This window comes from Micropterus dolomieu, linkage group LG18 (genome assembly GCF_021292245.1).
Source record: "Micropterus dolomieu isolate WLL.071019.BEF.003 ecotype Adirondacks linkage group LG18, ASM2129224v1, whole genome shotgun sequence".
Classification (NCBI taxonomy): domain Eukaryota; kingdom Metazoa; phylum Chordata; class Actinopteri; order Centrarchiformes; family Centrarchidae; genus Micropterus; species Micropterus dolomieu.
Genome location: NC_060167.1, coordinates 35,373,675 through 35,390,798, shown reverse-complemented (window position 1 = coordinate 35,390,798; position 17,124 = coordinate 35,373,675). Strand labels below are relative to the sequence as shown.

General features: G+C 39.6%; 1 protein-coding gene across 2 annotated transcripts; it reads right to left on the bottom strand.

Annotated features, from left to right (window-relative positions):
* Positions 1-1,902: 1,902 nt before the first annotated feature.
* Positions 1,903-13,816, bottom strand: LOC123986806 (acidic mammalian chitinase-like). 2 transcript variants are annotated; one of them, XM_046075203.1, is made up of 13 exons: positions 13,687-13,816; positions 5,606-5,650; positions 5,433-5,490; positions 5,286-5,312; positions 4,974-5,178; positions 4,608-4,664; positions 4,008-4,173; positions 3,772-3,896; positions 3,556-3,679; positions 3,289-3,471; positions 3,005-3,121; positions 2,783-2,915; positions 1,903-2,229 (listed from the first exon to the last, which is right to left on the bottom strand). In XM_046075203.1, exons 3-13 carry the CDS (start codon positions 5,455-5,457, stop codon positions 1,973-1,975), a joined length of 1,419 nt encoding a protein of 472 aa, XP_045931159.1. In that variant the 5' UTR covers positions 5,458-5,490; positions 5,606-5,650; positions 13,687-13,816; the 3' UTR covers positions 1,903-1,972. The 2 variants fall into 2 exon arrangements, with proteins under 2 accessions (XP_045931159.1, XP_045931158.1); XM_046075202.1 differs by lacking the exon at positions 5,606-5,650.
* Positions 13,817-17,124: the final 3,308 nt, after the last annotated feature.

Below are 17,124 nucleotides of genomic sequence, written 5' to 3'. Positions count from 1 at the left end.
TTTATGGCTTCTACAAGCACATCAGAATAAACAGTCACGGTATACACTCAATAATATCTCAATCTAAAATGTCAATAAAATAAATGATGTTCTTGACATCAAAATACTGAGTGAAGTTTAGAAAGAATGAAAAACTCAAAACATCAGTGCTTCCCCCTGTCCTCCTACCTCTGCTGCTATGATTCACTGCCTGGTAAAGTGAGGAGCAGCTGGTTTGTCTCAGCCAGCAGCAAAGTTTGAAGGTTGAAGAATTTGCCAGATTTTAAAATTTAAAATTCACAGCAAACTAAGCTACACAGCTGCATACAAAAGTGTTTATGCTTGTTTGTAACAATTTGCTAGCATGCTGTACTTGTAGACGAGAGACAGTTTCTGACAGAGCAAACTGGAAGTTACTTGGATGTCACTCCAGTTCTACAAGTACGTGAGTAGCACCATCACTTGTATCATATGCAATGATAGAAGTTAACACATAAATAATAGTAGTGTCGCTTTCGAGGTCTTACAGGTTTCTTTCTAAATCTCTCGATAGGTTTAAAGGAATAATCCCATGAAGAGTGAGTCAAAAACAGACCTCTTGTAAACTTGGCTCTATAAAGTTAGGATTCCATGCACATAGATTCCAGTATAGACCCAGACTCACAGAGAAAGAATTAATCAAAACTTTCATTCTAACTGTTGTGAATTCAAGTTGACCACAACTGCTGTCAAGTGTGAAGGAGCAAGCGGAGCCACGTGGAGTTTTCCTTTAAATGTTCTCTCTCTCTGTAAGGTTGTGGAAACCAGTTGAACAAAGTCCGCTATAGATACATGCAATGCAGGTCAATAACTTCCACATTCAAGCTGTAACAAAAATCATGTAGGTGTCTTTGATGCAATGGCTCTTGGTACACTAATAATTTATGTGAATAATAAAAATGAACACTTATCAATAACAGTGACGTCTTTGTTATTTGTGGGTTCTGGAAAGTTAACTGGACAAAATCTGCTAAATCACTTTCATTCTGTAAATGAGCGTGCAAAGTTGCCTTCCTGCATCACTCTCCTTACTAAATTCTCTTTATTTTGAATCGGACTCATTAAAGTTTCTACTGAGTCCTGCCCCCACTTTCACCTTTCTTAACTACCAAGTTTTCTGATGACAATTGTTAACCATTATTTATTCAGGGACATTTCCCTGGGAGGAAGTCTCTCTGTGGCAGGAACAGTGCAACCACTGAGTAGTTAGGGTTAAGGGCCTGGCTCAAGGGCACCTCAGTGATGGTAATGAGGGAGGGGCAAGTGAAGCTTTCCCACCCAAATATAATCTGCCAGTTCAGAGACTGACTAATGACCTCCAAGTCACAAGCTTGCTTCTCTAACGTTTAGGCCACCACTGCCCCAGTGTCATGCTCTTTGTTATATATATTATGTTATGTTAAGTTATTTCTTCTTTGTGTGACGTGACTAACCATATCATGATATGAACATTGTGCCAGTCATTGTTTTTTGCCATTGAACCTCTGTTCTTTGTGGATACTCAAAGCTACGACTCAATGATATCACATTGTTATTTACTTGGTTATATATAATGATGTACTGTATTTGTAAGGAGAAGAAAGAAAAGAAAGAAGGAATATAAAAAGCATTGTATTTTGTCCAAACTCACACTGACAACTGTGCTGAAAAAATGATGACCAACTCTACAGTTAAAACGTGTGGGAACATGTAAAGTATGGAGAAAGCAATTCAAGTAGATTGAAATGACAAGCCAACACTCAACAATTTGTACCAAAGTACTTCAATGTTTTTGTTTGCAATTTTCCATCTATATTACATATTTAACAAGGAAATACATTGCTTCTCTACAACACTAATGATAGAGTCATTTTGGTAAACGATTGTATACACAGTGGATGCAAGAGAACTTTAACAGTATGTTTAATAGCTAATGTTTGCATCAGTATTAATACACATTGTCTTCACTCATGGCTCAGGGCCAAACGCAGCACTTGCAGCTGTCATCAAAGATAGAGCCACTTCCGCAGTTCCTCACGTGGGTGATGCCACCAGCGCACATGTAGAAGCTGGTCCTGTCGTCTGGGTGGGGGTACAGGCCATCAGGTTTGCCATTGCAGAAGCCAGGTCCTGGGGCGTGGGTGGTGGTGGTGGTAGTGGAGGTGGTGGTCGGACGAGAGGCTGTGCTAGGTCCAGGTTTGGTGGTGGTGGTAGGGGGCAGTGTGGGCAGTACTGAATTTAAGGGACGGAGAAGAAGGGGTTTAAAGCATATAAATAAATGTACATTAATGTCTACATATCTTGATTGTTACTTGATTCATTAAAAATTCTGGACAGTACTGTCTATGACTTTATTACTCCATGAAATTACTGAGAGTGTGGGTCACTCTCAAGGTTAACAGTAAGGCTGAACAGCCCTCTCAAAGTAGTATTACAAGTAAAATACTATTTTAAACATGCATGGTGGTAAAATCTTTCTATAGTAAATGACTGTAGTAGTATATGCCATCATGTCATCTACAATTAATATACGCCCTTATTACCTGGTGTCAACTTTGTGACACCTGATGCCAATTTAAATAAGATTTAAATTATGAAAATTTAAGCTTAAACTCAGCGGAAACGTTGTGGTATGGTAGCCAAAGAGAGTTATTCCTGACAGGGTAATACAGCACTAGGCGTAATAATGATCTATGTACAGACAACTAGAGATGTTACTATGTGTCTTGTCCATAATCCAATACCTTTAAAGGAAAACATCTGCATAAAAATGGCTTGGATTTACCAATATCAAGAAGTTTGCGCAGATGAGCCAGCAGAGGGTGTTTGCCCTCTCCGCAGAACCGTCCAGCAAAGTCATCCAAATCGAGGGCCCACACAAAGGCACCACCAAACTTCTGCTCCTGCAGGTAACGCACCTATTGGGGCAAAAGTAAATAGAAATTGGTGTAAATGCTTTGAATATGCTCTTAATATGTTTAAGATGTAGAGCTGATGTGCTACCTACCTTGATCTCATAGCTTTCCTTGGTGTCAAATCCCACCCACTCATTATTCTTGCTGGCATAGGGAACCTTCTGGTCCTCAATCCAATGAATGGTGGTGTCCTTCACAAAGCCGCAAATCTAGACCATAGACGATATCATAAGGTTTGTGTAGCTGTACAGTAAATTTGTACATTGTCTTATATAAATACAGAGCATCTTCAAGCAGGCTATGTAATGCCAATGTAATTGATATGTACTGTACATCATCTTTGAATGGGTGTACTCCAGCCTTATCTAAAGTATACCTCATAGTAGGCCCAAAATCCAGCTTCACGTGTGAATTGACCAGCTGATGCAGGGCCACTCGCTGGGGCTCCAACATCAGTGTTTGGTGATGTCAGACGGAAGGTACGTCCATAAGCAGCGAATCCCATGTGCAACTTCTCCACTGGGGTGCCATTGTCTCTCCAGTACTTCATGGCATAGTCCTACAAAAGTTGATGGAAGAGGTGAAGTAAAACTCTTTAAAAAGCTTCAAGTGAATTTTTCTTCAGTCCCCAATGTTTACTTACGGTGTTAAAGTAGATGAGGTCACCATGGTCCTGTGATCCACGAAACAGTGGGCTGTTGTGTCCAGTGAACTGCTCCCAAGTTCCATGAAAGTCATAGGTCATTACATTGATGAAGTCCAGTTCCCTGGAGACAGGAAAAAAACAGAAATTGTAATTTCAAATACCTTTTCAGAACTCAGAAGGTATCTCAAGAGGCATTCAAGACAGCACACTCACTTGGCAATCTCGGCAATCTCATATCCAGCATCAATGGTTCCCTTTCCAGCAGACACTGCAGCAGTCACCATGAGCTGAGGATTGCCGGTGGCCTTGGCCTCAGCTGCATAGGCAGCAACGAGTTCCTGTAAATACACACCAAACAGGAAGTCAGAAAGAAGTCAACATGATTTAAACCATAGAACAGAAGCTATGAATTGCAGCTAGAAACTCAAGGAAGACAAATCTGTGCCCACCCTGCAGAGCAGAGTGAACCTCTGTTTGTCCTCTGGAGGACTTCCACGAGAACCAGGGTACTCCCAATCCAGATCCAGACCATCAAATCCATGAGTCCTCAGGAATTTGATAGAAGACTGGATGAACTTTTGACGGTTAGCTGAATTGGACACCATGATGGAGAACCTGCAATGAAAATTGAGCCACTTAATACAGTCCAAAAACATTTTAGGTAGAGAAAGCAAACAGCCTTTGGCCTTTAGAAGCGCTTAACTTTTAGGAAACAACTGACCACATATTTAAAGAAATATTAATATTTGGGATGGTTTGGATACAATGTGGTATATACATATGAGCTGTTTAGGTATATATTTCTAAACATACAGTAAAGCAAGTAGAAGCTAGTATTACAAGGGCTGTATGTTAAAGATACTGTAACATCTGCTAAATCTGCCGACTTGCCAGTTAGCTAGTTAGCAAAAAAGAACTGCTATATTTAGTCTGCATTTCGCCACAGTTAAGACTAGTAAAGAACGGAACATTGTTAACATAACTCCAAGCACTCTGTATTTGTGTATAGGCATATGATGCATTGGTTTATATTTTCAAATGTTACTCACTGTGTTGAACCAAAGTTCCATCCACCAACAGCCAGCAGAGTCTTTAGATGAGGATTTCTAGAAACAGCACAGAGGGTATGTTAAGACATTTCCACCACACTTTGTTCAAGCTTGTAATTGCTTGTAACAGGTTACTAGAACAATACACAGTTTATGCTCATTTAGTGCATTTACATTTTACAGTAGGAACATCTCTGGGCTTGAATAAGTATTTCAGCATAGTCCCCATTTCACCAAGCTTTACCCTGTTGAAGACTTTTTATGCAAGGCACTCAACTTCTGCCAGCTCCAGAGTTACTATTACTTAGCCTCACCTCTGACCTCTACTGTATGTGATACAAGAGTATCTCAACTGTGGCCACTTACTTGGTCTTCAGGGCATTGAAAGACTTGTAGAGGACGTCGTCATTCCACTCGTAGGTAACCAGCTCGTTGTTATGGTTGATGATTGAGAAAGCATAGATCAGGGTGGTGCACAGGAAGGGGTCCACATCTTGTGGCATGTATTTTCCCTCACCAGGTCTGTACTGAGACCAGTTGGTGAAGTAACACACCATTTGGGTGGCAGATCCTGTGTTGAAGTAAAGGAACTTTAAAGATGTATTGGTTCCAGTATTTGTATATCAGTGAAAATATAAATCAAATGATGCTAGTTGATCAAAAAGTATTACAACTTACCCAACTGGCATATCACCAGACATAAGCCTAAGAATTATAGAAAAGAATGGATTAGAGAAATAAAGGCACACAATCTAAATATAAAAAATAAATTAGTCTGTTAGAGAAGAGTAATATATACATACAGCCCAAAATTAAGATAAATACCTGCTAGAATTGTGAGCCTGGTCATGTTGAATTCACTTCTCACAACTTTACAGGATTACTGTAAGACAAAAAATGAACCAGAGTCTATGATTTAATCAAAAACTATACTATTATCAGTATAGTTAAAATAAGAAATGATAACTTAGAGGGATGGGCTTCCCTTATAAACTCACCTTGGGAGAAGATGAGAGACCCAAACAACAGCAGCAAAGTTTGGCCTTTTATGCACATAGAAAGAAGGAGGTGTAGTAGACTTTGATAAATTGGGGCAATAAATATAATGATTATTAGTACACGTTTTGATAAGATCCTGTAAAGTGAGACGCATGTAGACAATAATTGACTGAGTGCAGCACTGTTCACAGCATGCACTGAACACATGAACCGATTGTAATTTAGGTCAATTTACATGTCACTCATTATCAAATTGTTAATCATCCAAATCACACGGCATACAGTGGATCATAGTCCTGATATTTTACCTTCATTTGGATAAGCGTCTTGTTGAAATTGTTGTCATGGTAACTTCACTAGAGGTTAAAATATGACTTTTAAATTGATGAATCAAATCCATTGAGTCAATTGAAAAATAATATTTGATCTAAAAAAATACAGTTATTAGTTTATTATCCAGTAAAACCCAAATACGAGCTGGTTTCAGTCACATTTTCGGTTTTGATTTGATCAAAATTAAACACCTGGGTTTGGTGTTTACTGTTACTCTGACAAAACAAGTCATTTAAAGACATCACTTTGAGCCACATGGTAGTCATTATTTTACACATAATAATAATAATAATTGATTAATTATAAAATTAAACATGAACCATACGTAAAGGTCAAGGTCTCACATCCATGTCACATTTTATCAAAATCTTATCATTATTAAATTAAAAAATTAAACAAATGCATTGAAAATGAGATTTTGACTGTAAATTAAAATTTTAAAGACATTTTGCCTTCATTGGATAGTTTATAGTAGAATAGTGATGCACTCAGAAAACGTGGGGAGAGAGAGGGAGAAGGCATCCAACAATGGAATGGCATATTAGACATTAGGAATGTTTTATTGATGGTTGTGCAATATGAAATAAATGACTTCATGGATTGACACCTAAATTAATAAATAAGCAATTAACACAAAATTTACTACAACTAGTGATAAACTTGTCACATTTCAAATTAAAGTAAACAAGAGAGATGACGTTATATTCACCATGTGGCCTAATATGTTTTGACTGACTACACAATAATTATCAAAACAGATGTGCAGGTCTCTGCCAGGTGTGTCAGGTACAGGATTAGAGCAGTCTCACTCTCTCTCAAGTATACACAAACAATTATCACGATATATAATAAAATAAAATGAAAAACAGCTCTCTATATTATGCACTATAATAAGCATAGTGGTTATTTTATTTAGTTATATACTATGGAAAATCCACTGCCCTGATTGGTTAGCTCGCTTGGACCTCCCCGTGACTCCTGACTCTGACTGACCACCTCAAGCAGGCCAAACCAAATTATCAACAAGCAAAAAGAAAATATATTGAATACTGGAAAGAAACAACCAAAACACAAAGTATGTTGTGTTATCTGACCCTAAAAAGAGAATTCACAATGGCAAATTACCTGAGCACAGTAAAATGTCCAAACTAAGAAAAATGTTGACAACATCCAGACTGAGTGAACACAGCCTGGCCATAAAAAAGGGTCGCCACAGACAGAGCTGGCTACCACAAGAGGAGAGCCTCTGCTGCCAGTGTGACAGGGGACAGGTAGAGACAGAGCTGCACTTTTTAACCTCATGCCCTAAATATAAAACACTAAGACAAAAACACTTTGCAAACATTTCCCAAATATACCCCGAATTCAAATTCATATCAGACACACAGAAACTCCCCTATTTACTGGGAGAAAAGCCCAAATGTCTACACAATAATTATCAAAACAGATGTGCAGATCTCTGCCAGGTGTGTCTAGTACAGGATTACATAAGTATTCCTAAACAAATATCAAGATACATAACTCAAAAAACACAATGCACAAATAAATGTAGAGTTATATGTATCTGTAAATCTGTATCTGTATGTGTCTATAATTTATAACTTGTATATCAGAATTTGAACGTCAACTTGCATTTTTCAATGGAAATATATTTGTGAATCTTCACCTATTCATATGGATCTTCTAGTGTGCTGCTTTGCACAAAATCCAAAAATGTGTGTCTCATAAAATGTCCCATGCCTTATCTGTGCTAGAGTGATTTGTAGCTATAAGTCTGGGTCTGTGTCTGTACAGTCAGAAATGTACACAAAACATATTAGGCCATGGTGCGAGATTAGCTGCTGACATACACACACACAACAAAACACATGATCCCCTCCAGGCGTACACCTGGCGGAGATAATGAACTAAGAGGAATTATGAAACATCTTGGTTTATCTTGAGACTCTCCTGTTCCAGTTCCTAGATTAACAGCTTTGATTACTTTATCTTTTTCTTTTGTTGAACACCGGCCATGACCATTGATCACCAAAATGTTCCACTGCTGGCAGCTTGTTTTGCCATTTCACAATAATCCTCATGTGATACAGTCAGTCAAAGGGAAAAGGTACTGTTATCATAACAGAAAAGCTTTGATTGTACACCCCTTTAAATATAAAGCAACAAAATACAACAAAGAAACGGTTCAAGTTGGTCACATATGATCCCAATTGATTTATTCTTTTGTAGTTAAGGTGGGTGCCTCAACAGACAGCAAGGGGAAGGGGGGGGGGTAGCTGCTTCACTTTAAAAACAGAGCCATGCAGCTGCAACAGCACCAGGTGTTGCTGCATAAAACTGCATTCCTAATAGAAGTAGAGTTGAGTAGACATCTTCTACCATCGGCTAGGGTTGCAGTTGTTCTAAGCAATTATTCTACACATTTCCCACCTGTAGTAGCTATAGCTTTCAGTTCCTCCCAGCCTTACTCTAACACTATAACTATAACTAACTAACTATAACAAAAAAAAGCTGCAAGGAAACTACACCAAAGCCTTCTTTGGATGATTATTATGAATGATTTATTGTAATTGCAATGCCCAGAAACAAAAGGGGTTTTCTATTTGGGTATAAGTTTCATGATGTGCTTCTTTCCATAGCCAACTATTCTGGCTTCGTATGGGGAATATTTCAGACCCAAAATTACTTTTGCATTCACCTTGAAAGAATTATCTTAAACCTTCTGCGATTATTGACTGAAAGCAATTAGTGAAGTGGTAAAGTGGTCATTTGATGCAGAAATCTCTACACAGCAATAATAGCAATAATCTGAAGGTGTTTTTATTGGTCCCAATTTCTAGATCCAAGCTGTTTATATAGTGCCGAAGGGCATGTGTGATATGGTGACGGGGAATGGTGCCGACACACTTGCCTAAATATAAATGCCAAGGTCTTCAGGCAGAAATAAAAACAATGCTGAAAACACTTCCAGCCACGCTTTAGTCTAAGCCCAATGGTATAATACAATTCTGCACAGACAGTTTTGGATCTAATCTACGTCATCTCTTTCTTGTAGTGGTTGATAAAATGCAAAATTCGGCTGTGAGGGGATTTATTATTTAAACTGTGTTTTGTAATCATGCCTCTGTCATTTGAAATTATATGGCTCTAGCAAATGAACTAGCAAAGAAATGCAAAGGCCAGTGTCATAGGTCTGTGTAGTAAAGAGCTTCAGAGGAAATAAACATTGCAGCTTATGGTTTGTGGAGGGCGAATGAAAAATGTCTTTCTGTACAATAATTTTTATACATTTCAAGTCAGCCTACATGACACAGATCAGCATTACAGTATATATACTGTACTTTACTGTACTGCCACACCTGTCAATCAGTGGAACATGAACTGTTGGCAGGACTGTCATGCCGGATGCCTGTATTTAGCAGACTGAATAATTCCACAATAATTGCCATTACTGCTGTTAATTTACTTTACTTTACTTTTCATTAATCGCTCCTCTTTTAATATTATGTTATTTACTAGTTTATTTTGGTTAATATTTTTTATAATGTATTATTATTAATTTCTCACTGGGACTGCTGTGTGTGCTCCATTACCAGTTTGCTGGATCCTGTCCCTAGGTAGGTTGATCTGTAATAAGCTCTATTAAATTACTTCAATAACAACAGTTTTTTCTTGGACAAAATGTGTTTTATGAATTCTGTATGTTTAAGAGGTCTTGAAATTACAACAGCAAATGCTTTTGTGAAGATTTGGTAGCAGTGACTTTGGTAGCTTTATTGAAGCTTCATAAGAAATCCCTGTGGTGTAACTTGCTAAACAGCAGTTAGTTAATTATTACCAGCTGCATGACAGCATGGCTGGCATTGTTGTCACCTTATGAGTCTGTGTGTGTGTATATGTGTGTGTCATGCAAATTGTAGCATGACAAGATGAAGACAAAATTTTTCACAGGTGTAGTTGAGATCAAAATGAAGGGTGAGTTCAAAGATGGGTGTGGTCTGAGCATGTATAAATATATAAATATTTGTATGGTTTGAACCCCCCCACCCCAAAAGCATTTAGAGTATTTAATCTGCATTTCTTCATTGTTTATATAATTGATAGAATTCTCCATATGCAACATACAGTAATGTGTAGGGCAAGGTGAAAACATATTTTGTGCTTTAAATAAGTGTTTGATTTGCCATAATATGGTTATTGTGACTGAACATCACACTTTGAATTTCACTTCACTTCTACTTTACAAGCTGTTCTCTGAACATCACAATGTTACATCTTTTTATGTTATTATTAACAGCACTAAACTAGATATTTTCTCAGAGGCATTCAGTTTGTAGAGTCAGAATTGAGATGTCAGTCAGCAGAGCAGGCGGAGCCACTGAGCGACCTTTGTCGTGGCATAGGGTCCCGTGTTCAGCAGAGGGCCCCCCTACAGTCACTGCTTGCTTGTGGTGGAAAACTATTCACTGAAAAGAAACGTAACAATAAAATAAAATGAAAGACAGCTCTCTATATTAGGTACAATAATAAGCATAGTGGTTATTTGATTTAGTTATATACTATAGGAAATCCACTGTCCTGATTGGTCAGCTCACTTGGACCTGACTCCTGACCTTGACTGACTCATTATTCGTTATGCTGGATCAGTCAGGCTTGATATCTGACAAGAGAAGAGCGTATTTGTCTGGACATGTAAAAAGACAAGAGAAGAGCCTCGAAGAAGAGAGGAGGCAAGAGGATGAATGTACGAAAGCCCACAGGCTCCCTTTTCCTATGCCTGTATTTTTAGATAATCTGAACAAAAGGTCTTACATTAGCCTTAGTTAGCTGGTGCTGGTATTAACAATGCTAACGTTATACTTGCTAACATGCTAACCACGTGCATCAAAGCTTTTACAAACTGCATAAAATTGGTATAGTTTTAGTATTATAACATACCAGATAGGCCAGGTTTGAACACGGCCATGTCACCCTAAAAAGCTGGTAAATTATGTGTTTTAGTTAAACCTAGAGATGCCCTGTTCTTTGATTATAAATCAAATCTGTCAGGTAGGGAGTGTGTAGTAGCTGTTTTAAAGGACTGATTATTGCCATGGACTGATTATCCAGTGGATCCAGCTGACTGGTCTTCAGTCCTTAATGATCAGTTACACATTGATGTGGTGAGCAGTAAAACCAACACATGTTGAGAGAGACATTTTGACTCCAAAAAGACACTCAGACAGTAAAAGTCTTTTTTATCATTACATGTTTAGATCACGCATAAGAAGCTGGCTGAGAAAAAGGATGCTATCAACTGTTTTGTAGTTTTTGTCTCTTTAACTCTTGTTTGGCTGTTTTCAGCTTTGGTCAGTCATAATCAGTTTATCAGAACTAAGTTCATCGGTGTCTACTGGGTCTTGCACTGCCATTAAGCTCAGTAGCACTGGTACATAGTAGGTGTAATAATATAGAGAATAGTCCAGTTATTGTTTTTTATCAGAATCAGCTTTATTGCCAAGTAGGTTTAAGAAATTTGCTTTGGTGTTTTTGTGCTAAACAAATGGCAGGTTTAAGAATGTAAGAAAGACTGATCGGGTCTTATTTAAAAACAAGAGATGTTGTTTCTGTGTCACATATAGTGGCAACGCCCAATAGTCAGAGGGGCCTCCAACTAAATTTTAATTAGGGCCCCCAAAGGTCAAAGGTCAGCTCTGGCTAGAGATCAGTGAAAGCAAATCTGTGGTCAGCATTGTTTATTATTATTATTATTTTCTATTTGAGAGAACATAATTTATATGTATCCCCTGAGGATGTCTGAATAATTGTTTTGATCAGCAAAGAAGGCACTATTTGCTAATGTGATCAACAGTTGAGAAGAGGCAAGCATCTTCATTTTGTGACTGTAGGAGCAGGGGAGGCCTTTCTCTCCTTTTGAAGTCAGAAAGAGATGAGGAGAATAGAATGCATGCAACATTATGTAAGAGAAGGGATGTTCATATATTTTGTTTGAGAGGTGTGGCCCATTATATTTGGCCTTTATGCGTTAAACATTTAAAGTATTATACTAACATGAGTTAGAGAGGCCTGCATGATATGTTTTATTACCTTATTTGTAGAATTGTTTGTGAACTGAGGCGAAGGGGCGTTGCTACTACTGAACAGAAGGACCATCTACCCATAAAAGGAAAAGTAATGTAAAAAAAACAATCAATGTGATGATCAAGTCCTGATTGCCAATCACTGTTTGAGAAAAGGGAGTCTATTTTCTATCTAATGTCTATTTTTTTATTTAAGTTGCCGCGACAGCGGGGTTCCTTGCGGTGGGCCACTTGTCGCTACAATACATAAGTCTTAATGTCTTACATTATCAAGGCGTTATGATGTGAACAGTTTACCTAGTGAGCTTGGTCATCTTGATTTCAAAGCTCACAACTTCACCTTCTTTTTTCTGGACTAAATTAACAGATTTGTGAAGAGAAAAAACAAAGATAAACAAAATGAATATATGATTGCTTATTCACTGGATTAAGATGATTGTAATGTAATCTAATAACTTAACAGTAACTATTATGAATTCAAAGCATATGGCCAATAAAATAATGAAAGTGATTCAACAATAACTCCACTAATGTGAACCACCTGGTTTCTCTAGAATATTTATATTGTATTTCAGTCACTCTGTTTGCCACAAATGGCTTCCACCTTTGTGCTGCGCTGCGTATCCAATGAACAACAATCATGGAATCCATCCACATGTTGAGCTGATTTCTTTCCATCTTCAGCGGCTTGAGTAGATTATTCCCTAACCATGCTCCAATCAGTGCACCCATCAGCTCCAAGCATGGTAAGGTCATTTTCTTTAATGGGGCCAGCTTTGACTTGGATGCAACAAAGCTGGTCCTTGAAGATAGGCAACAGGACTGTATGCACTTTCACTAGCATCACAGGAAACATGCAGTTTGATTGTCTTTCAGTTTGGCTGAATCTCAATTTGGTACCATCTTGGAATGGCTGCCAGGTGGAGCTTCAGCAGCTCCGCACACCACTGATCCCATTTTTCAGCCAAGTCTGGAGGGAGCTGCTCATCCCAACTGATTCCCCTCTCCCACAGTTCTTGAAACAGACACTTTACGTGTATGGTGAATGGAGTAAGGAAACCGACGGGATCAAAGATGCGAGCTGATGTTTGCAGCACATTTTTCTTTCCCCTTTAGAATGTCTAGCAGTCGCTTTGGATCAAACACAAAGTCATCCCTTTCATGATACATGATGATACACCGCCGTTAGGAAGCACACGCAAACACACACTGCGTTTGTGTCTAAAAGGGAATGGCAAATTCATGTGCCTTATTTCCTCATTTTGTCACGGTTTAACAACTGATACGATTAGATGCCGTAAATAAATAAATAAATAAAAATTATATAAATTTAATGCTCCTTAAATTGATTTATTGATTTTAACCTTCGTTGGAGTTTGTAGTTTTACACACATAAATCTGTGGCATCTGACACCACGGCAAAGAGGGACATGCACATATGAGGTTATATATAGCACTTGATCATCATTTAATAATATGCCAAGAGGTGAAAAGGAGTCTAAACCTACGCCCCTGGCAGTGAAGGTTATCTGGAGGAGTCTGAATTTGATTAGTACATCTAACAGATTTGGATTAAGGTTTGACCCAGTCAGTAAACAGTCATTCAGGGATGGGCAGCCCTCCTCGTGTGACGATGCATCAAACACTACTCTCAGTTTAGCAGTTACCTTGTCCTCTCGAAGAACGGCATGATGTGGCATGTAGTATTTCTCTGTGTCGGGCTGCTCTGCCACTGAATCGCCGTTTGGTACATCCTCACAGATAATCCTGTATCACAAGGTTATAGATCTCTTTATAGTCTCCTCTTGAGGCCTTCGAATTGTCTTTTTGCAACTCTGAAGTTAACTGGAAGATCTGATCTGTCAGGTCGCCATGGTAACTTCACTTGGAAGCGGCCATCCTTGTGTGTAGAAGACTGTTCAAAACTCTGAAGAGCATCTGCGTTTGCTCTTTGACAGTGCCCAGCGACTCCACCTCCCAGAAGCCATGCAGCTGTTTGAAGATCTGGGTGTCTAGACTAATGTGCATGCAAGTGGCATCAGTAAGACTGGATGTTGAAACTGGCCCTTGTAAAGCGCAACCAAAGCTGCTTTCTATGGCTACCAGTGCCTCTGTTATCCTCTGGACTTTGCCAGACACGACTAATAATCTACTCTTATTAAAACTGACAGTTCTGGATCATTAGCGCCTTCTAGTGGAAGATCAGCGAGCTGCAGACCATTTCTCTTTAACTCTTCCTGAATAGGTAAACCAGGGACCTTTATTACAGCAGTATATACTTGAGGGGTCTCCACTGCTTCGACCTCAACTCTTAACGCGAATAAACACAACTCGCCATTGCTGCAGCTGTATGAACCCAAAGTAAACATTTTGCTGTGATTAAATAGCAATTCATAGTTTTCACGTGACGTCACACTCCAAGGGCAAAAAGACGTTATTTTTCTGTTGCCTGCCAACCAATAATCAAGTGATACACTGTTACATTGAGTTTGTTACTTTTTGAGTTGACAAAATGCTGGATGGTTGTTGTGCTTTCGGATTTACTAATCGAGGAGACAAGTAAGGGCTGGGTTAGGTGAGGGACTCCCCAGAAGGTAAAAGTAAACATTATCGCAGTCGAGCAGCGGCAGGGACGGTAGAAATGAGGCGCGGATGCTGTAACGTTATATGAATCAGATATGCGCAACACTTGCAGTTTGTGTTCAAATCTTTCTTTTTCTTAAGTTGAAAGGTGATAAATAGAGACAAATAAAATTTGACTACTTTTGCGGCGTATCTATGAAGGAGTCGGAGTGTTGGTCTGTTGTTTTGCCCTCCAGGTCACCGTGTATGACACGTGACTGGAAAAATGGGTCAAACTGATGCCAAAATAACTACAGTATGATGCAGATTTGTTAAACATATGAATTCATACTTTGTCAGGTCTGTCAGCAAGACAGCAGGACAACAACTTCTAAAATGTTTGTTTTCTGAATGGAGTTTGGATCGATCAGGGCTATGCTATGCTAACTTGGTCACAGTAAAGTACAACGATAGCTGGAATAAAGTTACATACACGTGTTTTCTGAACTCAGCAGGTAGTTCAACCTCCTCGCTTTCTTTTCTCCCAGCAATGTCCTGTTTTGTCTGTTTTTTATATAAATATAAAGTAGTGCCAATCGACGCTAACAACACTGGAACCGGATGTGCACAGAAGCTAGTTGCTGAGAAGCTTGACTGAAGATAAATCAACGTTGTAATCCCAAAAACTTAAGTAAAAACCTAATTTAATAAAAGCAGTTTACTCCCTCGAGCTCCTCCCGCAAGCAAACAGCGTAGTTGTCAGAGCAGAATCCAGTCCAACTACGGGTGTTTTGTCCAAAAGCTGGAGTGCTGCTCCCTGCTCCTCTCTCCCAAGTTTAGCAGCTCTTCGCCGGCCAGCAGATTTTCAATCCCCCGCTCTGCCTGGTCCTCTCCACACATTGCTCTGAAGCTGTCGGTGACGTCCGGACAATCTCAACGTTGATAGGCTATCGCGACTCAGCGTCATGCGAATTTCTCGCTTGAGTTGAAAATATTCAAGTCAGGCTAATTCCTTCGCGTTGCCTTCATGTCGCCGGCACCGGCCCCTTCGCGTCGCTTTGTGCCGCCCAACAGGCTCTACGCGTCTTTGCATTGACTTTCTATGTAAACTCACCGCCCCGAACGCTCGCTTCGCTTTTGGTCTGAAAGCACCGTTAGTGCTCTAACTACACCTTCATCAACAAAGCTTCTCAGGCTGCCTCCGTCTAATAAGCAGCGTGCGAATTTTCTTCCTGCTGTGCCCTCTGTCCATGCCTTAACTGTCTGGAGCAGTACTGTGTTCTGGACATTGGTTTCAGTTTTACTGTGCTGGACACAGAGGACACCATAGTGTCTTTACTGCCACTGGTATCTGGCCTTGTTTCACCTTGATCACAAACTGACTGGTGGTGTCTGCGACTACACAAGGCACATGAAACACCCTTAACTCTGCAGAATTTGGCTATGTGTTTTGGACCTAGGCACACGTAGCATCTTCCCAATGTTCTCAATGTCTTTGTGAGCAGCCACAGAAGTTTCTGCACAATGTTCTGGTTTGTGGTTGGCACTGTCATAATATACACACGTCTGAGGAACAGTACTTGCCGTATGCAACGCAGCTGCTGAGGGCATACTTAGTTTTTTAGGTCTATTTTCACTGAAGGATGCTGGCTTACTGAATGGTCTGTTACTTGGCGGAACGTCCCTTTAAGTATTACCTGGTCTGGTAAGCTCAAGTGCTCTCTCTCTGCTTTGGACCTCATTTTGCATAATATTGCAACAATACCTTTGTGAAAACAGCCACAAGATCCAAGAAGAACAAAACTACAGGGGAGGAGGAAAAGAAGGTCAAACGCAACAACATTGTGATTCCATACGTGTCTGGAGTATCAGAGAAACTCAGGAGGATTTTCAACAAACATATGTTTTTTAAACCCAAGAACACACTAAGACAGATGCTGGTACACCCCAAAGACCGCACACCCAAACACAAGAAAAGCAATCTAGTGTATGCGGTCCAATGCAGTGAGGAATGCACAGACCTGTATATTGGGGAGACTAAACAACCACTACACAAACGCATGGCTCAACACAGAAGGGCCAACTCCTCAGGTCAAGACTCTGCAGTCTACTTACATCTGAAGGACAGAGGACACTCGTTTGAGGACCACCAGGTGCACATTTTAGACAGAGAAGATGGATGGTTTGAAAGAGGTGTCAAGGAAGCATCTACACCAGGGTTGAGAAGCCGTCATTGAACAGAGGAGGGGGTCTACGCCAAAACTTATCCCCCACAATGCTGTCCTTTCATCACTTCCCAGAAAACTCAACAAACGTAACCTATTGGCCTCAGGTGAAGATACCAACGATGGTCGTTCAGTCTTGGCCACAGGTAGTCTTAACGACTGTAACGACTGTCGTCACAGCAACAAGGAACATTAACGAACCAGCGGTATCGATGACCCGGGATAACGACCCCACTGAGGTTAAATAGCTGAGTTTCCCTGCCAGTCAGTCAGAACTGAAGAAGTCCTTTGGATGAGGGACGAAACGTCTTCCAGTAT